Below are 22,938 nucleotides of genomic sequence, written 5' to 3' on the forward strand. Positions count from 1 at the left end.
ACTTGTAGTCTCTGGAGAAGTACCTGCTAAGACTGCCCGCTAGAGAGTTCTGCCCACCTGTTAGGTATGTTGCTGAGAGCATGATGTGGTTTCTGAAGAAAGAATCCCATAAAATTGACTGCCTCTACCTAGAGGGGAAGATGAACTCGATTCTGCAGCCACAGTGGATTATTTCTAGTACCCACTTGTCTGCTATTGCCCTTCAGTTGTGGGCGAAGTGGACATCAAAAGTTTGGGGGCAGTAGGAGACAGCATCAATAGAGGTAAGGTGGTTTGACAGTCCCATCAAAAGAAATCCCTGGATGGTGAGTGGGGTGGGCAGCGGCGGATGAGGTAGATGAAGTCACATACCTTAGTCTTTGTATCCGCTGGCACTTGCATTGCAGTTCATAAGAGCACTAGTGGTAAAACAGCTGAGGGAGAGATATGGGCCTATACACCTACTTGTGGTGATTTCTCTTTGGGGCTGGTTGTCCTGAAGTCCTTAAGCAAGTGTAGCAACCTGTCAATCTTTTCACTGAACTGACTGAACTCGTTCACAGACAGATCCTCAATGGTATTTTGTATCATTCTGGGGAACCCTGCAGCACGAAGCTAGGACTCTTTCATCATGATGAAAGCTTGGCAATAGTGCTAGATGCAGTGTCAGCTGTGTCCACTACTGCTTGGAGTGGAGTCTTAGCCCCCAATTTGCCTTCATTGACGAGGGCTGGGAATTGAGCCCAGTCCTCCTGGGAAAGTTTATCCCTGAATTCCACAAATTTGGAATGGTTTGTGAAACTGAATTTTGCTAAAGATCTGGTAGTTAGCAAATTGAAATTGGAAACTAGCTGAAAAATATACCTTCCTCCCCATAAGGTCAAGGCATTTGGTGCCCTTGTCAGATGGAGTTGTTTTAGGGTATTGAAGCCTGAATCGTTCTGCGGCTGCCCACACCACCAGGGAGTTGGGTCCTGGGTGGATAAAAAATTAAATCTGACCCTTTAGCCAGTACAAAATAAAATTTTTCAGCTGTTTAAGGGTACAGGCACAGGAAATAGGGATATGCCACACTGTCCTGGCAGGCTCCAAAATGGCCTCCTTAATTGGAAGGGCCACCCCACTGGGTCCAGAAGGTTGCAAGATATCCCGTGATGGGTCTCCTGGACCTCCTCTACTGGAATCTGGAGCTAAGACGTCACTCTCTCCAGATGCTCCTGATAACGCCTGTGGTCATCAGACAGGGAAGGTGAAGAAGGAGCAACTGCCTCATCTGGTAAGGAGAATGAGACAGCAGTTAGGACTATCAGATCCAGATCAACTACTTCTTCTGCCCCATATTCTGACAAAACCAGCTGCTGGCTAGGAGATAGCAGGTATAGTTTGTGTATAAATGTGGGGTGCTTAGTATAGGGATCCCAAGAATGCCAGTAACACCAGCAGAAAGAGTCAACCAGTCAGGGGGACCCCAGGGCACTGGGTACATGGATAGTTATATTTGGGTAGATAGAACCCAGGTCTTCTATACTTCTAGAGCAGTGGTGGGCAGCACGTGGACTGTCAGGGTAATCCGCTGGCAGGCCACCAGACAATTTGTTTACATTTGCATGGCTGCCCGCAGCTCCCAGTGGCTGCAGTTCGCCGTTCCAGGCCAATGGAAGCTGCAGGAAGTGGCGCGGGCCGCAGGGACGTACTGGCTGCCACTTCCCACAGCTCCCATTGGCTGGGAACGGCGAACCGTGGCCACTGGGAGCTGCGTGCAGACATGCAAATGTAAACAAACGATCCGCGTGCGGCCCGCGGGTTGCCCACCAGTGTTCTAGAGTCTGTCTGGACTAACTCACATACGTTGAGACAATGGTTTGTCTGGAACTTCCAACTCAGCCAATGAGAAGGCAGGTTCTTGCTCAAATGCAGAGCCATCGGTACTGGCAGATGGATGCTCCTGATCACAGAAGGTATAGGGGAAAAGTCACGTCCTCTTGCGGGAGATTCATCCTCCAGTGTCTGGACATCTCTGAATAAGGATGGACTTGAAAGAAGTAAGAATTGAAGACAGGGATATGTGAAGATGTCTTTTGGGGAGATGAAGGTTTTGGACCTTCCCAGAGCACAGGAGTGTTTCTCTAGTTGGGACTGTTGGATCTAATGGTCCCTTCCAGGAGCCATCCAGTACTGATGCAGTGTCAAGCCTGGACTTCTTAGACTGTGCTGGTGGGTTCTGATCCTTTGTTTTAAGCATCGGCACCAGAGTCAGTACTGGTGGAGCCGTACATCTTTGAACCATGCTCTCACGTTGATGAGATTTAAGCGAGACTAAATTCTTAGGACCTGCATGCAAAGACTCACCCAACTTGGGCGGAGTCCGGGATGAATCCTTTCTTTTGGAGGCAGATTTACGGGGGGCTCTCCCTAGCTCGAATCTGACTGTGGTCTCATGGCCCTCTCTGTGAGATGCTTCTTTAGTTGAAGCTCTTATCCCTCATGTGTTCAGGGAGGAAAGAGTGACAGATGCTACACTTAGCAGATTTGTGAGCCTTGCCGAGGCAGTAAAAGCAGCATTGGTGTTTGTCGCTCACTGAGAAGGAGTGGGGCCAGGATATGCAATTCTTAAACCCTGGGTATAGTCCTTGTCCACAGGGAAAATTCCCTGAGACGGGGGGAACTAGACTATCCAAACTATATCAAAGACTAAAAAAATACCATACTAAGAACTATTTACAATTTATTAACAGGTTTGCTAAAGAAGCATGAAGGTATCTATGAACACAGAAGATTCTGATTCAGGCGATGTGGCAGTAATAAGGTGCCCTCGGTTAGCACCACGAAGAAAAAAACCTGTGCAGGCATGGACCAATGGACACACCTTGTAACAAATCTCCAATCTCAGGAGCATGGAGCGTATGTGTACCCATGTGTGGAATACACATAGAGACCATCACTTGAAAAAGAATCTGAATTAGGTTACAAACAAACAGGTTTCTTTTTACAAAGTTAAAGTCCGGATAAAACCCAACAACTATATTGTTTCCTTTATAAAAATTCTACAGCTTTAAAAACCCAAACTTTAGAATGTCTGGAAATTAGCAGTTAAGAGATCCAATATGTTCTTCACTACCACATAATCCTTCACTCAGTAATTGAACCAGCCTTCACATCAGCCACCAAACTTAACTTTGTTTTTGCAAATTTTAGGAAGCAAAATACTGAATTGCTAGATTATAAAATCCCAGTTACTAGTCAATTTTATTATCTATTCAATTCTGGTTCTTATACTGCTCTCATCACCATTCAATAAAAGAACTCTCCTGAAGTGCATTAAGTGATGTGACCAACATCTATCACATGTGGACAAGGAATATATCTAGTAATAGGTTGTTATTTTGACTGCTGCAATAGTTCCAGACTCAGGCAACCATAAGAAAGGAAGGTTGCTCCCATGAGAGTACACGTTGGTTTATACACTAAAATGAATGAATCAGGCCCAATCTATTTTCAGTCAATATATTAAAAAATAAAGTCACACCAGTTAATGGCTATATTCAGATGCTAAATCAATAGCCAGTGACCTAAAAGTGTCAGGATTTTCAGGTGTGCAAAGCACACAACTCCTGCTCAAGTCAAGAGAAGTGTGGGTGCTCCAGACCTTCTGAAGATCAGGCCACTATCATTTAGGTGACTTAATATATATCTGAGTGCTTAACTTTATATAACAGGTGAAAAACGTGTTCTGTTTCTCTCACAGCTCAATAGTGACTCTCCAGAGGAACACTCACTCCAGAATGTTACAGGATATTTTACTAGCTGAACATATTCTACTAATAGAGAATAAAAATTGTAAAACTGTAAACAGATATTGTAATATGGAATTTTAAATTAACTAAAGTATTTGAAAATTATTTGAGTTACCTAGTTCCAAAATGTCTGAAGGACTAAGGTATGAACTCTTAGTACTACAAAAGTGATTCATCTTTTTTTCCAAAAAAATTGCTGTTTTCCTCTGTGAATATCTCCGAATATAGAAATGGCATGGGTTTATTACGTGGCTGACAAAAACTAATTCTGGAGAACCTGTGTAGAACAGTTCAGAAAACAGTACACATGAAACATCTATTGATATCCCACTGATGCACATAAAACATCCACACCTAGGCAAATTTTATTGTTGTATTGCATACTGATCAGGCACAATGACACTTTTCAACAGTACAAGTTTTTAAAGTTATCAGCAGATAGTATGAAAGAGTGGTAAGCTAACTACTATGATCACCCCCTTGATGATGTGCTCTTCTAAACAGTGCTCTGAAGAAACATATCTGAGTTAGTCATGAAGACAAACTACATACGTCTATAAACTGGGTTTGAAAGACTTACCTGACATCTATTAGCCTGAGGACTAAACCTACTACAAAGAGTGAAAAATAATTGTTCCACCGTGCCACCTTCTATAAAATAGTTGTAGTATTCTGTAGAATATTTCATTGTAATAGACTGTCAAAAATGTTTTAATATGTTTATTATAACTTATTACTGTTTCTCTTGCCTTTGCTATATCTTGTTTTCCCTCTTGGATCATAGTACATCTTTTCCTGTCATTATTTTCTGTGTGTTTCCTCTTTTCACCCCTCTTTCACACTTGGATTCCATTTATCTTTTTTTCCCTACACTGTTCTCTACTTTTCCCCCTATATTTTCTCTTTCTAGGATTTATTTATTACTAGTACTGTGCTAACATGTACGGGCTCCAATCACGAATCAGGGCTCCGCTGTGCTAGGTGCTGTATAAACACATAAAAAGGTCCCTGCACCAAAGAATTTACAATCTAAATTACTTCTTTCCTCAAAATCTCTGTCATATCAATTCACACTCATCCACTCACATCTGCTTGCTCAAACTGAGCTAGATACCTGATTTTAAATCAGAGATAGATACTCGCTTTAAAAAAAATTCAAACCGAGGCCTGAACTAAGAAGAGGGGCCTCACTGTCCAAGGGCAACACTGACACAAGGAGCCAAATACCCTACAAGCTACTGAGAAAGTGGAGAGCACTGGAATCTCTAGCAGTGTGATATCCTTGGACATTTTCTGTAGCTTCCATTTGGGTGGTGTCTGATAAATATTAAGCCTTCTAACTAATAATTCTAATGCCTTCCTTTACTGCTGCTCCAGCTTTGGAAACAGCAGCTTAGTGAAGATGATCTGATTCTTGTTACTGTTGCCTACAAATTTCGCATTAGCAGGGGAAACCAAAACAACTCTGGTCCACTTTCACTCTGCTGCAGCTTGAGAAAGCTATAAACAACAGCCAAAGCACTGGAACTATACACAAAGTTAGAAAAAGAGCACACACCATTCGCTTTTGAAAAATCAACTTACCCTAGGTGATTAGGAAGGTTGACAGCATTTTAAAAGGTTAACATTTCATACTCTGCCTATACAGATTATGCTTAAGTACAGTCCTTTTCATAGGTGCTAGAGCCAGCCCGATGGATACCACTAAGGGAAAAATCTCTGGCAACGGTGAACGCAGTATGCACACATCTAACGTAGAATAGACACGAGCAAGCACTCGAAGAACCACAATTTAAGTAAACCAAGACAGCAGTGACTTGTTTGTGCAACCGGTTAGAAAGTGATTTGCCTTTTAAGTACATTGTTAATTTATAAAATATTATTCTGTACACAAACTACACACAAATTTTTAGTCTAAAAGATTGTGAACTAGAATGGACAAGGATTCTTACATTGGGAAAAGAACAGCGGTCCTGTTCATCCTCTTCTCTCAATGGGTTGAAATAGATTGCTTGCTTAAAACCCTGAAAAATCATTATTCAGACTTCAGAGAATGAGATTTTTGGAAAACGAAATAAAGAACACCACCCCTAAAAATCACAATCTCATTTTTCCAACATTAGGATCTTTGTCCATTCCAGTTTATCAACAAACATCAAGACTACTGATTAAATATGACATATACTTTAAAGAATATCAAGGAAACTGTTTACCAGAGGAGAGACACTTACCTGCGCTTTGTCCAAAAGGTATAACCTTTTTCTGGGAAAGATTTTTCCTATGTGTATCTTTAAGATATTCTGTGGAATGTGCTTTTAAAAAAAAGAGTTTAATATAATTAGATATAACTGATGGAGATAGTGGAATAATTACTAGCTAAGAATGCACTAGTCTGAATGTGCAAGGATACCGTATAACACCACAGGATCAGGACGACTGGTTACAGAAACTTTTTTGTCAAAGCTGCTATATTTGTTGAAGATGTTATTTTAGACATCTGAATTCATTATGAAGTTTATACCACTTAGGTTTGGTATCATACATCCATGTTCTGGAGTCATACAGTTATCAGATATAACCACCACCATCCCCGTGTGGTACATTATTGCTCACATAATTATTCTCAGACTAAGCTATTTGGGCACAAGACACTTTGCTGCTGGGTCCATGAGACTGCAATTGGATTCTAAAGACATGGCAAAAGCATCTCTCGGTAAAGTGTACTTACCAACATCTTCCACTATCAAATTATTTCATAAATAAAGACATATGTAATTGTTTAGTGGTGACAATTACTCTGATGTATGGAGTAAACAGTACACTAACTCTGACCTTAGGAAGACAAGCAGTTGTGAGTTAAAAGGCTTGAGCACCCGATCAAAGGAAGGGATTGCAATCCCCTTCCCAAAAGGGGTTGTAAATAAAATGGGTGCAATCAGTGTGAGCACAGGAACAGCGAAAATATTTACAGGGTGCAAAGGTTAATTATGTTGTGGTAGCAGCTTAAGTGAAATATGCTGCAGGATATCCAACAGTTATAAAAAAAATCAAAGAAAAATCAACGACCATCTTTTCCATATCTTCCTGTTCAGCTTTAGAATAAGGAAACTTGAGAGAAGGCAAGAGGAAGAATAAGAATCTGAAAATAACTAGACAGCTTCAGGAATTGTGCCAAAGTAGGAAAATCTGTCCTACACATTTTAGTGCAGAACAGTTAACAGAAACCTGGAACCAGCAGCAGGAGGCTTTCAACAAGCCAACATATGGTTCACATAGGAAAAGATGGTTAGCTACTTGTTGTTCTTCGAGATTTGGGTGCAGACACGTATGCCACTAAGGTGTGTGTGTGTGTGTGTCCAGTGCAGCAAAGAACTTTGCCTTCCAAGACCAGTAGGGATGGTGCTCACACCCTCTGGCCCATATCCCTTCCACATGACAATTTAAGAGCAGCAACACCCGATTTCCCTCAGTTCCTTCTCATGAAAGGTCAATATTTGAGACTCTGATGGAGAGGGGATGGAAGGCCATGGAATAACAAGTCTGCAGCCACAAGGGGTAAATATCAGAGGGAAAATTACTGACCCCCCCACTTGGTAAGGCAACTCCCATCTTTTCATGTGCTGTATATATATGTATATACACACACACACACACACACACACACACACACACACACACCTGCTTACTGTATTTTTCACTCCATGCATCTGATGAAGTGGGTTTTAGCCCACAAAAGATTATGCCCAAATAAGTTTGTTAGTCTCAAGTGCCACAAAGACTCCTCGTTGTTTTTTCTTTGACTGGTTGCAAATGTGTATTCTACTCAGGTGACTCACAAGCCATAGGAGGTAGGGTTTGGAATCTACTTAAAGAACGACTGCAGAACCACCTTCCTTTCCCATAGTTTGCATCTGATCTAGACTCAGCCATAATAGCATAGTACTTAGTAGAAGTATATAGAGAAGACCATGTAGCAACCCTGCAAATATCAAATATTGAAACATCACCGAGGAACGTGATCGACGTTGCTTGGGTTCTCGTCAAATGATCCCAAAGCCTCTGTGGAGGAGTGATATGAGCTAATCCATGAGCGGCATAATGCAGACAGTTATCCAACTGGAAATAGTGTATGAGAGACTGCCCGACCCTCCAGGCAATCTGCACAGGAAACAAAAAGTTAATGTGATGAAACACAATGGTTCAGTCCTCACCAAATAAACCACCACGCATTGTCTCACATCCAACGTATGAAGGTGCTGCTCATCTGTGCTTGAATGCAGCTTAAGAAGAACAGACCAGTATGTATATGGTTAAGGTGGTTTAGCAGTTCTACATTCGACAAAAATTCTGTATGCAGCCTTAGGGTCACTTTGTCTTTGAAAATTGCATATATGGGGGATTTGCCATTAAGGCTTGCAGCTCATTTATTCTCCTCACAAATGTTATAGCAACAAGAAAGGCCATCTTTTGGCTCAGATGAGACAGAGAACAGGTTGTCAGGGGCTCAGAGATCCCATAAGGGTAGCCAGCACAGTGCTCAAGTCCCACAAAGTAACCACCTCTTTCAACCAGCCCAGAAGAGGACAAAGGCACAGCCTTGCATGGTGGAATATGTAAGTGCATGTGGCCACATGACCTAACAATTTCAGGTATATACAGATTATAGTTGAAAGATGAGAGCATAAGGACAGGCACAGATGATGAATTGCTTAAAATTGCTCATTCGGCAGAAACACCCTTGAACTCGCAGTCTAGTAGGGTCCCACTGCACTCCATTTTTTGAGTTGGTATTAATGTTGACTTTCCCTTATTTAAAATCAGGCCCAGACAATCAAAGAAACAATGTGATTTGGACACAACAGAAGATTTGTTCTCTGGACCTGCTCCTCACTAACCCAATCATCCAGCTATGGACACAAATTCCCTGAGATTCGGTGTCACTACAGTCATGCATTTGGTAAACACGCATGAAGCCAAAGAGAAGCCACAAGGGAACACTGTGCACAGATTATGCTGACATGCCACACAAATCTCAGAAACCTCCAGTAGCTCAGGAAAATCACCGCTTGAAAGTAAGTGTCCCTGAAGATGGAGGGCAGCAAGCTAGTCATGATTCAAAGCAGAGAGAATAGTAGCCAGGGTAACCATGCAGAAACTTGTGTATTTGATGTACTTGTTGAGACTGCAGAGATCAAGGATAGGTCTCACCGCATCCTAGGACTTGGGGGTTCAGGAAATACCAGGAGTAGAATCCCTTCTCCTGATTCTGCAGGGGAACCTTCTCTATAGCTGCCAAAGCACACAGAGTGTGAACCTCATGAAAGGAATCCCTGAAAAGGGACAGGGTTGGAAGGTGGCATGGGGGAAAATGGACAGAAATTGGATGGCTTAACCCGCTCCCACAGTGCTTAGCACCCAATTTGTCCACGGTTATTGTTTCCCAAGCACTGAGAAGCAAGACAAGCCCATCTCCAAACTCTGGAGATGGAGTCAGGAACTCCATGACTGGAATGCTGCTCTCAATACGCAAGTCAAAATGACTGCATGCTCGAAGCTGGCAGAGGACGGGCTGGCTGGTTAATATTGGACTGAGAAGGCCCCCTCCTCTGTGATTTATTTCCTTTCCTGTAGACGTCTTGCTGCCTAGCGCGGCAGGATGACTGCTGGAAGCATCACTGCAGGCAGTATTGCTGCTTTTGTTGACGACCTCCATAATGACATCTCTTTATGGCTGGGGAATAAACTCCCAGTGAACGCAATCTACCACGGGAGTCCTTAAAAGAATGTAGTGTTTTCTCAAGTTTTCCCAGAAAATAAAACCCATCCATCCAAAGGTAAATCCTTTATGCTCTGTTGAACCTCAGGGGTTATGCCGAAGTTCTGCTGCCACAAGGCTGCAGTTACAATTGATGCCACAATACTGGGAGAATTATCTGCCATGCCGAGTGCTGACTGCAACGATGTCTTGTCCACTACATGGCCTTCCACTAGAACACCCTTAAACTCTTCCCTGGAGGATTCTGACAAGTTGTCAGTAAATCTGGACATAGCTTCCCATTTAAAGTGATATTTAGACAACAGTGCCTGCTGATTCACAATGCGCATTTGTAACAAGGTTGAATAATTTTTTTCTCCCCATCAAATCTAGCCTCGTGTACTCTGTCCTTAAGCATGGACTTGTATCTCCCCTGCCATAATCTGACATTTTCTAACACCATACCTAGAGAATTAGAGATTGTATGTATGTAGAGGCACTCGAAACCCTGCACAGAGACATAATACTGTCTATTAGTACACTTTGCTGTGGATGGTTAAGAAGCTGGCGTATGCCACTAAGTTTTTGTAAGTTTCAAAAGCACTTCTTTTTTAGGGACAGCTACTCTCACTGGGGCTGACAGCTGGAGGATGTCCACCAATGTATGGGTATTCTCCTGAACAAACTCAGCCTAAACGTCCAAGGCTGTAGCCAGCCATCTCAGGAGATCCTGATAAGACTTAAAATTCTTAAGCACAGGAGAAGAGAACTCTGGCACCACAGAATCATCCAGTGAGGAGGAAGAGGAAGGGAGCAGGGCCAATGGAGCCTCTTGCGGGAACACTTGCCCCTGCAAGCACAGTTCAGGCTGAACTATTTCAGAGACAGCAACCCCAGTCTCTTTCTGCAACGTAGGTGGCTCAAGAGGGGACACTACAGACAGGATTGGAGACTTTGCCCTGGACTGAGGACCAGGACCTTGCCTATCAAAGGATGTCCCAAGGATTCCAAGGAGGCCACAGAGGACAAGGTTAGGGCAACTGTGGTCAGTACACACTCCTACGCCTACTGCAGGAGTGGTGCCAATCTTGGTACCAATGGCGATCCACAAGAGTGCTCAAAAACTTTTGGGAGCTGTGCTCAAAAGCAATGGTGAGGGAGAAAATGTCTTCAATCTCACCGAACCCTGGATGTCGTCAGATGGCAACGCAGAAGCCACCCCACATGGAGCAAGCAAACAACCAGCCTCATCTGAATGCCAATATGCATGTCACATCAGTAGCAAGGATGGTAGAGTAGTAGACACCTTGAATACCAGAAGGGGCATCGCATTCCCAGTAGGCATCAAAACAGATGTAGGTACCAAAGCTGGGCCTGGAACTGATCCTGCAGATGTGTCATCATTGGTGACGAAGACAGTATCTGCGCCAACGGGCCCCTCAGTATTAAGGGGGAAGCAGACCTCAAGTCGGCACTCTGAGCATTGGGCAGTGCGGACAATGGTGCTGATGACAGAGACAACTCTGCAACTAGATAAGGTAGCAACAAGGACACAGCAGAAGCAGCCATGGCAACTGAATGGCCCTGAATTATTGGAGAATCAGGAATGGAGAGGCAGAGAAGGTCCGATGCTGCCTGGCAGGCCAATGGCATAGACAGTCAGTGGCGACACCAATGCTGTCAGTACCAGACTCAATGGACATCCCATAGATGGTACGGGGTCCAAATAATGTCAACTCGGGACCAGAGAGTGGTTAGATGGCCTAGCTCTATCTTGTGTGCCCGAGTAATCACGGTACCAGTCTGCACTCCTCTTAGAAAAAGGAGGAGGACTCTCTCAGAGCCATGGAATAGCTCTGGTCCATCTTCTGAGACCTTTTCCTCAGAGGACCAAAAGAAGAATAATCCCTCTTCCTCCTAAGAGAGAAATTCAACTTTGGGCCTCAAACAACATTTCATGCCAGCTCAGAAGGTCTCTCTGGGACCAGATGATCTGTGGAGGTCCCCGGTGCTGAACCAGGTCTCGTAGCATGCTCCATAAGGTGCAAATCTCTTGCCACCTGCGTTCTCTTTTTGAACAACTTACAGATAGAGAACCTTTCCTTAATATGCCCCTCCTCCAGGCACAATAAGCTCCAAATATGGTGGTCACTATTAGAGATAGGCACCCCACATAACAGGCAGTGTTTAAAACCTGGTGAAGGCATCCCAATCTACTTAACTACTAACTAAACCTAAAGGTACTACTAGAACTAACTGCTTACTAACTATTTACAGCAAAATCCCAGAACACCATCACACAGAAAGCGTGCAGTGAAATACCACGCAGAAAGCTCCGACTCAAGCCATGGGCACTGAGAAGGAACTGAGGGGTATTGGGGATGGTACTGCCCTTAAATAACCATGGGAGGAGCTATGGACCAGAGGACTCGAGCGCCACCCCTACAAATACCGTGAGGCAAAGTTCCCTGGCTTCAATGCACAGAGCATGTGCACACTTAAGTGGAATACACATCTGCAATCAATCACCTGAGAGACTTAAATCGGTTACTGGTTAAAGCGAGACACTGGCCTGTATGAAGGCCCAGAATAAACCTGGGGGAAAAGGCCAGGAGGACGAACCTCCAAAAACCAATGACCCAGACTCTAAAAGGAGATGACTCAAGTGGTCAATGGAAACTATCAAGACCAGGAACCCATACTGATCAGAACCTTGAATGGAAAAATTTCAGCTACAGAAAAAGCAACAACAAAATATGAAGCAAACGGAGTGCTAAAAGGGCTAGTCTTGATAAACACACTAGTTTAAAAGATATTATAGTCATATGTTCAAATTAACAAATATTAAGCAACTCACTTTCCTGGTCATCTTCCATGATTTCTTCAATTATGACATCAGGACCAGACATCGTTTGAGGTAAAGTCAGAATACTTTTTTGAGAGGGTGTTGTAATTAATTCGTAAAGCTGGACATTTTTCACTTCTGTATGCACATCAAGTTCTTGCTGTGTAAGAGTCTCTGCTTCATTACCTCTGACAAGTGTTGTAAATTTATTCTTTTCTACCGACAAATAAGTGTCACAGTTTGATACTTCTCCCTGATTACTGACCATGAGAATGCTTTGTCCATCATCTCCAGGGCAACATCTATTTGGAGAAATATATTAACTTATTCAGATTTCATTTCACAGAAGGGTACCGTAAAGCAGAATTTTTATTTTAAACAATCACGATTCCATGATAAAATACCGGGACTTAGTCTCAAGAACCAAACATTTTTTTTATTTAAACAAAAACATAAAAAGCAATCTTCCAAAAGTTCAAGATATCCTTAACATCCATTAAAGGTTCAAACCAACGTAAAGAAATGGAGCAATAACTTTCTTAAGACAAAAACAGGGAGGAAATCCTCCTCACGCCAACCACTGATCCCAAACAAACAAATCCCTAATATGCTCAACACAGTCTTACTCCCCCAAAAACTGTGAAAGATAGATCTAGGCTTTATGTAGCAGAATGCCAACAAGATCAATAGCTCTTCAGACCGGAACAGACCCTAAAATCTCTACCCCCTGCAGAAGATCCCTGCTATCCTCAGAAAGGTAAGTTATACTTATTTTTCCTCACTGTTGAATCTAGCAGTGAAGAGTTTATGTTCACAATGTTCTTTCCTAAAATGCTCAGAATAATAGTAATACAAAGGCTTGGAAAGATTCTATTTTTATGGTTAAATGTGGCAAATGTCAATTTCACCATACACACAAACCTAGGAAAAAATATTTCCATTGATAATAATTGAAATTTACAATGCTGCTTGAGAACTTATTAGAGTTTTATTTAAGAATATTTACTTTGTATATTTTGACATGTGATGTTGTCAATTTGTGTTTTAACAATCATGAAGCTTTAAACTTTTTAAAATCTCAGTGTTTACTGTCATTACATTGTTTGACCCTTCCCTATTTCTGACATACCCTTGTAATTTCCTGTAACTGTGGAAAATTTAAATTAATAAAAAAAAATCTAAAACAATGCTTAAAACTAAGTATTGATATTACACGTCAAAACTATAAATCTAATTCTGCCAAACCTAGTAATACATACACCTCTACCCCGATATAACGCTGTCCTCAGGAGCCAAAAAATCTTACCGCGTTATAGGTGAAACCGCATTATATCGAACTTGCTTTGATCGGCCGGAGTGTGCAGCCCCGCCCCCCCCAGAGCACTGCTTTACCGTGTTATATCCGGTCGCGTTATATCAGGGTAGAGGTGTACTAAACACATGGAAGAAAAATATTAGATTATTTAGTCCAACTCTACATCAGTAGAAGATTTTTCCTAGAACATATATTAGAGAGGTCTGCCCAATCTAGTTATAAATATCTTAGAAATAGGGTTGCTACCATTTTCCTTAAGAGATTATTCTTCATTCTGCCTTGTCTCCACTAGGACTTTGTGCCAATTCCTGCAATCAATGGCCCATATAATTGCACCGCATAGAAGTATGGAAAAGGAAAACCACATTTTACACATAAGCACATTATCTTGATTTCAAGCAGAAGTAAAGTTTCACCTGTGCAAATTGTAGTTTTCATGATTTATACTTGGTGTCTGCACTAGTTATGTATCAAAGCTGGCTGGAATAGAGTCAAATTCCCAGTATAGGTAAGACCTAATACTCCTGGGATAACTGGGCAGGACAAGGGACCTGACTGATGGAATTTTCCCAACATTCAAACATTTTTCTTTTCTTTAGTTCATCCATTTATTCCTGCTGTGATACCTAAATCATTCTTCCTTCTTCTACATGCTGTTTACACCCTTCAAACATTTTCTCCTCATCCACTTTCACACCAACACACATGCTCAACCTATACTAGTACACATTTGATTCTTTTTAATATTTCCTCAAAAGCTAATTCCTTCTTTAATCACTGTTGCTTTTCTTTGAACTCCCTCCATCATCTTTCTGGTGTTGAGGTGCCAGGAACAAAACCCACTCACCTCAACAAGTGGAAAACTTGATGGGACAGGCAGTAACTGGGACAGCCCAAGTAGAAAGAGGAAGTAGAGCACTCACTGGGGTCACAAGGGTGGCCACTCCCCCTACGAATGCTTTATCCACTCACTGGCCAGCTGGGGTGGAAGAGAGCTAATTGGTCCCTCACTCTCCTCCTTCACAAATTTAACCCCTAGCCCAGGATACATGGAGCTTTTTTTTTTTTTGCTCTATTTCAGCAGCCCTACTCCCTCTCCCTGTAACAGTAGTTTCATAGCTGTGTCTTGCAGAAGCTGCAGGTCTGACCAATCACCTATTTTGCGGTCAAGAAATAATTTTTCTTTCCATTGGGGCCATATTAGCATAGGCCTGATGGGTTTTTCCCCTGCTTTGAAGCATCTTGGAGGCCCAATTAGGTTAAACAGGAATAGGATTTCATAATCTGTGGTAGTATTTAGTAGGAATGTTAATTTTGTCACAACTTGTGGCTGGATTCTATTGCAATTAAAAAGAATGGTTCCCACAAAGCCTGGGATTTTGCTGATGGGCCTTGTGCTTGTGGGGGGTAGGGACGAGGTCCTTACCTTTTAGTACCCTGTCCTCCTCCTATGGGTGGGGGAGTAGTAGGATTCAGATGAGCAAACTGAGTCTGAATCCTACTACTGATTTAGTTGGTGTTGGTCCTGCTTTGAGCAGGGGGTTGTCCACGCAGAATTTCCTTCCCCGCCCCAACAAGAAATGGGCTGCAGTGCTGCTACTAGAGGCCACTGGACCCAACAGAACCCAGCTCGCACATAGAAGACACTGCTGGGGGGAGGGAGAGGGAGCTAGAAGGTTCCTGGCGGCAGCAGTTCCCAGCATGCCTTGAGGGAAGGAGAGGGCGGCATGCAGGAAACTCCATCCAAGGCTGGGACCGAGCATCAGGCTGTTTCTCATTCTGGATCCCTGGGCTTTGGGGGGGGGGGTGTCTGGGCTAGGGGGCCATGGTTGGGCTCTGGGGGGGGGGACTGTGGATATCTGTGCAAGGGACCTAGTGGCTGAGTCTGGGGGGGAAAGGGGTGCGGGTGTATTGGCTGGGGGTGGTGGTGGCTGGGCTCTGGGTGTCTGGCTCCCCGGCTAGGCTCTGGGGGCAGAGAAACAGGAACTGGGTTGTCATAGGGGTTTATTTAACTCTCTACTCCTGGGGAAAATTTTGTGTATGTCTGTAACAATACACACACACTTGCTGACAGGTATTTTGAAATAAATTACCAAAATATTTGAAACTGGCATGATTATGTGGTGTTATTTTGACAAATAAAATATGCAGAATTTTGCAGAATTTTAAAATACTGTGCACAGAATTTTTATTTTTTTGGTGCAGAATGCCCCCAGAGTAAAGCCATATATACTTTGCTATATACATTCATCCTCCATGTCTATTAACATCACTACTCTTCAAGTTTCTATCTCCAAGCATATTAGGGTTTTTCCTTGGTGTACTGAATTTTTCCAGGTTGAATCTAAGTTTGTTTTCCCTACCTATGGGCATAATATGCCATCAGTTTTTAAACAAAACTATTCACTGATTTCAATGGATAGTTTGGTACGATGATACGGCCTTACATTCCTAGCCTCTCTAGGTCCCTCTGTAGCGTTTCTCTCTCTTCACTGGAGTTTGCAACATTTCCCAAATATTATCTACATGTTAGAATGCTCTATGCCCCCTTTTTCAGACTATTAATGAAGGCAGTGATGATCCGAATACTGGCACCTGTGGCACTCCACTACAAACAGTCCATCAATTTGATATACTATAAATCATCATAATTTACAGTCATTTATCAAAACCTGTTTGAGCAAGTGAAAGCGAAGAGGCACAATGAAATAGAAACAGTAGCTGTTTTCCAATAAGAAAATGTGTCATTTATGTTTAATCTATATTGATTTTTCTGTTACCTCATAATCAGAGTTTATCCTCAAAAGTTGTATTACTGAATATTTTAGTATTTGCTATTAACTTTGAGTAAATGTAAACCCATTTGTAGAGTAATTTTCATTTATTGGAAGTACTGACATCCCAATTATTCCACCACTTTCTGTCACTTGAGGTTGGTATAATGTTAAGCATAAAGAAATCCCAATGGTAAAGGCACCTTATACCAATATACCCAATGGTACTCAATCCTCCAATAAGTAGTTTTAACCTATACTGAAGTCCTGTTTCTTATCTGAATCAAACAAGACAGACTGAAATATTGACTTTAAGATCTCTTGCTACAACTGTACATTCTAGTTTTAAAATCAGTAAGCATACACGTAGACCTTTCGCTATAGGTGTTTGTAAATTGCTCAGCGGTAAGAAAATTGCATAAATCACTGCATTAGTTTTCTTTATTAAAAAAAGAAAACGCTTACTTTGTAGGTATTTCCAATTCAATCTTCCCTATATTTTTGAACATAGAGGTAATTTCATCACAGTTCATGAGAAATCTAGAGTAAAAGAAGAATGATATCAGGGAGGTCACCCAAAGGTTTAAATCAGTCTGACAATTCACAAATATTATATTAACTAATTAGTGAAGTCCTATAGGGCGTGAGGCAATGTGAAGAAACAGAGGTCAATTCAATTTTCCATTTCCATTTCTCCAGTTTTAGTCAAGAAAATTACCAATGACTAACACACTGATGATAGCTCTCTAATGGTAGACTTGGCTGCTCATTTACCTTTACCAAATATATTATGTGGTATAATCTGATTTCCCAGCATTCCTTCACTACTTCTGCATCTATTTAGTGAGTTTCTATATCAATGCCTCACACTGTTCCACAAATAATCCTTAGGGTAGTGAAAATATAAATTATATTTTCCAATAACAATCCTCAGGAACTAAAGTATACTCGAAGCCCAAGTACTTAATCTTTTTGTTTCTGGCTTACATCAAAACGAAGCCTCTATTTCCACCTCCTGCCAAATCAAGATGGACAAATTAATTCAGGAAAAAATCTCAAAGTTCTTTTATATTTAATTTTCTGGCCAGTCTCAGAGCTCTCAAAATCTGTTTCCTATCATATAGCAAGAAGTAGGCTAACAGAACTGTAAATAAAGATTTCTGACTATTTTCTTGATCAAGAGAGGGACAACAGCACCCAAATAAAGATTCTACAGTCAGGACTGTGGCTCTGAAGCTGTACCAGCTTTAAGTTGGACTTGTGTATTATTTGCTTTCATTTCTGTTAGAAAATTCCTGGTCAGGGGCCACTGAGATTTCATCTTGAGCAGCCCTTGTGGGAGCCCAGCATACACTAGGGGCAGAAGAGTGGACATTTGATTGGAAAAAAATTTAAGTTACTCACTTTTATACGGTGTATTACTACTACTTTATTATTTATTAGGGCTGTCGATTAATCGCAGTTAACTCATGCGATTAACTCAAAAAAGTGATTAAAAATTAATCGTGATTAATGGCAGTTTTTATCGCACTGTTAAACAATAGAATACCACTTGAAATTTATTAAATATTTTGGCTGTTTTTCTACCTTTTCATATATATTGTATTCCATGTTGTAATTGAAATCAAAGTGTATATTATTTTTTATTACAAATATTTGCACTGTAAAAATGATAAACAAAAGAAATAGTATTTTTCAATTAATCCCATACAAGTACTGTAGTGCAATCTCTTCATCATTGTTACATAACACACTCAAAAACAAAACACTGTAAAACTTCAGAGCCTACAAATCATAGAATCCTAGAACTGGAAGGGACCTAGACAGGTCATCTAGTCCAGTCCCCTGCACTCATGGCAGGACTAGATATTATCTAGACCATTTCTGACAGGAGTTTGTCTAACCTGCTCTTAAAAATCTCCAATGATGGAGACTCCACAACCTCCCTAGGCAATTCATTCCAGTGCTTAACCACCCTGAAAGTTAGGAAGTTTTTCCTAATGTCCAATCTAATGTCCAGCCCATTGCTTCTTGTCCTATCCTCAGCGGTTAAGAAAAACAATTTTTCTTCCTCCTCCTTGTAACAACCTTTTACACACTTGAAAACTGTTATGTCCCCTCTCTGTCTTCTCTTTTCCAGACTAAACAAACCAATTTTTTTTTCAATCTTCTCTCATAGGTCATGTTTTCTAGACCTTTAATCATTTTTGTCGCTCTTCTCTAGACTCTCTCCAATTTGTCCACATCCTTCCTGAAATGTGGTGCCTAGAACTGGACACAATACTCCAGATGAGACCTAATCAGCGTGGAGTAGAGCAGAAGAATTACTTCTAGTGTCTTGCTTACTACACTTCTGATAATACATCCCAGAATGATGTTCACTTTTTTTGCAACAGTGTTGCACTGTTGACTCATATTTAGCTTGTGGTCCACTATGACCCCCAGATCCCTTTTTGCAGTACTCCTTCCTAGGCAATCATTTCCCATTTTGTATGTGTGCAACTGATTGTTCCTTCCTAAATGGAGTACTTTGGATTTGTCCTTATTGAATTTCATTGTATTTACTTCCAACCATTTCTCCAGTTTGTCCAGATCATTTTGAATTTTAAACCTATCCCCAAAAGCCCTTGAAACCCCTCCCAACTTGGTATCATCCACAAACTTTATAAGTGTACTCTCTATGTCATTATCTAAATCACTGATGAAGATATTGAACAGAACTGGACCCAGAACTGATCCCTGCGGGATCTCACTCATTATGCCCTTCCAGCATGACTGTGACCCACGGATAACTACTCTCTGGAATGGTTTTCCAACTAGTTTTGCACGCACCTTATAGTAGCTCCAACTAGGTTGCATTTCCCTAGTTTGTTTATGAGAAGGTCATACGAGACAGTATCAAAAGCTTTACTAAAGTCAAGATATACCACGTCTAACACTTCCCCCATCCACGAAGCTTGTTACCCTGTCAAAGAAAGCTATCAGGTTGGTTTGACACAAGTTGTTTTTGACAAATCCATGCTGACTGTTACCTATCACCTTATTATCTTCTAAATCAGGGGTCGGCAATCTTTCAGAAATGGTGTGCCAAGTCTTCATTTATTCACTCTAATTTAAGGTTTTGCATGCCAGTAATACATTGTAATGTTTTTAGAAGGTCTCTTTCTATAATATATAACTAAACTATTGTTGTATGTAAAGTAAATAAGGTTTTAAAAATGTTTAAGAAACTTCATTTAAAATTAAATTAAAATGCAGAGCCCCCGGACCGGTGGCCAGGACCCGGGCAGTGTGAGTGTCAGTGAAAATCAGCTCGCGTGCCGCCTTCAGCACACGTGCCATAGGTTGCCTACCCCTGTTCTAGATGTTTGCAAACTGATTGCTTAATTATTTGCTCCATTATCTTTCCGGGTATAGAAGTTAAGCTGACTGGTCTGTAATTCCCTGGGTTGTCCAACTCAGTCCTACTTCTTGTTCAGCCAATCGCTAAGACAAACAAGTTTGTTTACATTTACAGGAGTTAATGCTGCCCTCTTCTTATTTACAATGTCATCAGAAAGTGAGAAAATGTATTTGCATGGCACTTTTGTAGCAGGCATTGCAAGGTATTTACGTGCCAGATATGCTAAACATTCGTATGCCTCTTCATGTTTCGGCCACCATTCCAGAGGACATGCTTCCATGCTGATGATGCTTGTTAAAAAAATAATGCGTTAATTAAATTTGTGACTGAACTTCTTGCGGCTGAATTGTATGTCCCCTGCTCTGTTTTACCCATATATTTCATGTTATAGCAGTCTCGGATGATGACCCAGCACATGTTGTTCATTTTAAGAACACTGTCACTGCAGATTGGTACCTTCTTTGCATTTTGTCAATGTGAGATTTCTAAAGATAGCAACAGCCCTTGATCCAAGGTTTAGGAATCTGAAGTGCTGTCCAAAATCTGAGAGGAATGGGGCGTGGAGCATGCTTTTAAAAGTCTTAAAAGAGCAACACTCCGATGTGGAAACTACAGAACCCGAACCACCAAAAAAGAAAATCAACCTTCTGCTGGTGGCATCTGACGCAGATAATGAAAACGAACATGTGTCAGTCGCACTGCTTTGGATTGTTATTGAGCAGAACCCGTCGTCAGCATGGATGCATGTCCCCTGGAATGGTGGTTGAATCATGAAGGGACATATGAATCTTTAGCACATCTGGCACGTAAATACCTTGTGACACCAGCTACAACAGTGCTATCAGAATTCCTGTTCTCACTTTCAGGTGACATGGTAAACAAGAAGCAGCAGCATTATCTCCTGCAAATGTAAACAAACTTGTTTGTCTGAGCGATTGGCTGTACAAGAAGTAGGACTGCGTGGACTTGCAGGCTCTAAAATTTTAGATTGTTTTATTTTTGAATGCAGGTTTTTTGGTACATAATTCTATAATTTGTAAGCTCAACTTTCATGATAAAGAGATTGTACTACAGTACTTGTATTAGGTGAATTGAAAAATATTATTACTTTTGTTTTTTTTATAGTGCAAATACTTGTAATCAAAAATAAATATAAAGTAAGCACCATACAATTTGTATTCTGTGTTGTAACTGAAATCAATATATTTGAAAATGTAGAAAACATCCAAAAATATTTAAATAATGGTATTATACTATTGTTTAGCAGTGCAATTAATGGCGATTAATTTTTTTAATCGCTTGACAGCCCTATTATTTATGCTTTACACATGGTGAAAGTTTGCTAATATCTTTTGAAATGCAAACACTTCTGTGTTTACAGAACAGTAAAGTTAATTTCATAGGTTTTTAATTTATTGATTTCACGTGTACTTTTCTATTTGCTTATTTCAGAAGAATGATTCAAACTGGTACTATTGGGCATTTTTTCGTATCTATCACACAAATTACTCAAGACAAGTCCATTTCTTCTATTTTTGATTATATTAATTTGTATTAAACTTATTAAAAAATAAGAGTATCGGTTTACTACTTTAGATGCATAAACACCATTGTGTCACAGTTTTTACCTTCTACTGTAACTCAGGCTTCAATAATTTACCTTAGAGATGTTCTTTCCTTCAAAGTATCCACCCTTGAGAGTTCACCCTCAACTGTCAACTTTAAGTTATGAATAACCTCAAATTAAAAAAGAGCAATTTAATTTTCTATTACATAAAACATCAGATACATGAACAGATCTCATATCAGGGGATAGCGGTCTCTAGTATTGGACAATCAGCACAAGACATTTCACTTGAACATAAAATTAAAGAAATAACTAATTTTATTCTGAACCAGAACAGTGAGCAAGCAACTTAATTTAAGCCTGCCTAACCTACACAGGCACCTGATAGAATGGAGAGGTCCATAGTTGAATCTGTGTGGATACAAAGCCCTGGCTGCAAGAATACAAAAATACTATTTGGGTTATACTACTGGCCTCCAGATTAGGAAAAATAAATTGGTTGCACAATATTGGGAAGTCAGAGGCAACGAAGTCTAAAAATAATGTGGAACTTAAATGAACCACATACAAACTCCAAGGCCATAATGAGACATGATTTAAAGAATCAAGTTAAGAAGTCTGAAAAAAAAAATGTTTTACTGTAACAAAGTGAATCTTGAAATATTAACTAACAGGAAGATGGATCACAGTAACAGCTTAAAACTTTCAGCCAGAAGAGTAAATGTAAAAAACTGAGTTTGGCTAATCCATTCAAAGAAAATTTTACAGTGGATTACTTTAACTACCTGATTCAAATCACAACAGGTTCTTAACGAAGGTGTAATTTTTAACTCCTTTGCTAGCCTCATGGCGCCATTCAGGTTGTTTTTCTTCTCTTCAATGTACTGCTTAGCCTTTATGATGTTGGCTACATAATTATCTGTGTTCTTCACTAATTCTGCATGCAACTTCCTTTTCCTATATTAGAAACACAAAATGAAAGATTATTTTTCAGAATCTAGTAATCCCTAAGTATTTGCAATAGTACAGACTGAACTGAAGCTGTAAACATCATTGTGTCACAACCCTGCCACAAATAAAGAAGGTACTTTCACACTGGAGTTGGATTTTCCTAGCATGCCAGCATCAGCAAAATGCGCTAGAAGCCAGATGTTAAATTGAGTGAATTAATATGAACTACAGTAAAATCATTAAAAAGAATTATTTGTTTAGCAGGGGCCATCTCTGGAGAAAAACATTTAAACAAAAAAGGAAGAAAGGGTTACTCACCTTGTACAGCAAGTGTGGGTCTTTGAGATGTGTTTGCCTGTGGGAACTCAACTCTAGTTGTATTCGCATCCCTGCACCTCAGATCGGAGATTTTAGGAACCAGCGTCCATTCCGCCTGCACATGTGCTCTCCCCATCTTGTTCTCTGCCCCAGGGCTATATAGTGCTGCACGAGTGAAATGCCCTCAGTTCTTTCTCTACCACAGAGCTCATTGCTAAGTGCTCTGAAGCAGAGGGG

The 22,938-nt window shown here is 40.8% G+C and overlaps 1 protein-coding gene across 1 annotated transcript in view; it reads right to left on the bottom strand.

Annotated features, from left to right (window-relative positions):
* Window positions 1-22,938, bottom strand: part of RNF17 (ring finger protein 17) — a 221,854-nt gene that overhangs the window by 138,259 nt on the left and 60,657 nt on the right. The window contains exons 10-15 of the mRNA XM_065420884.1: window positions 22,218-22,389; window positions 21,526-21,602; window positions 16,928-17,002; window positions 12,386-12,675; window positions 6,005-6,085; window positions 3,889-4,050 (exon numbers count right to left, since the gene is read on the bottom strand). Coding sequence (XP_065276956.1) covers window positions 3,889-4,050; window positions 6,005-6,085; window positions 12,386-12,675; window positions 16,928-17,002; window positions 21,526-21,602; window positions 22,218-22,389 — 857 coding nt within the window. The remainder of the gene's footprint in view (window positions 1-3,888; window positions 4,051-6,004; window positions 6,086-12,385; window positions 12,676-16,927; window positions 17,003-21,525; window positions 21,603-22,217; window positions 22,390-22,938) is intronic.

The sequence above is a fragment of the Emys orbicularis genome, chromosome 1 (assembly GCF_028017835.1).
Source record: "Emys orbicularis isolate rEmyOrb1 chromosome 1, rEmyOrb1.hap1, whole genome shotgun sequence".
Taxonomy (NCBI): Eukaryota; Metazoa; Chordata; order Testudines; family Emydidae; genus Emys; species Emys orbicularis.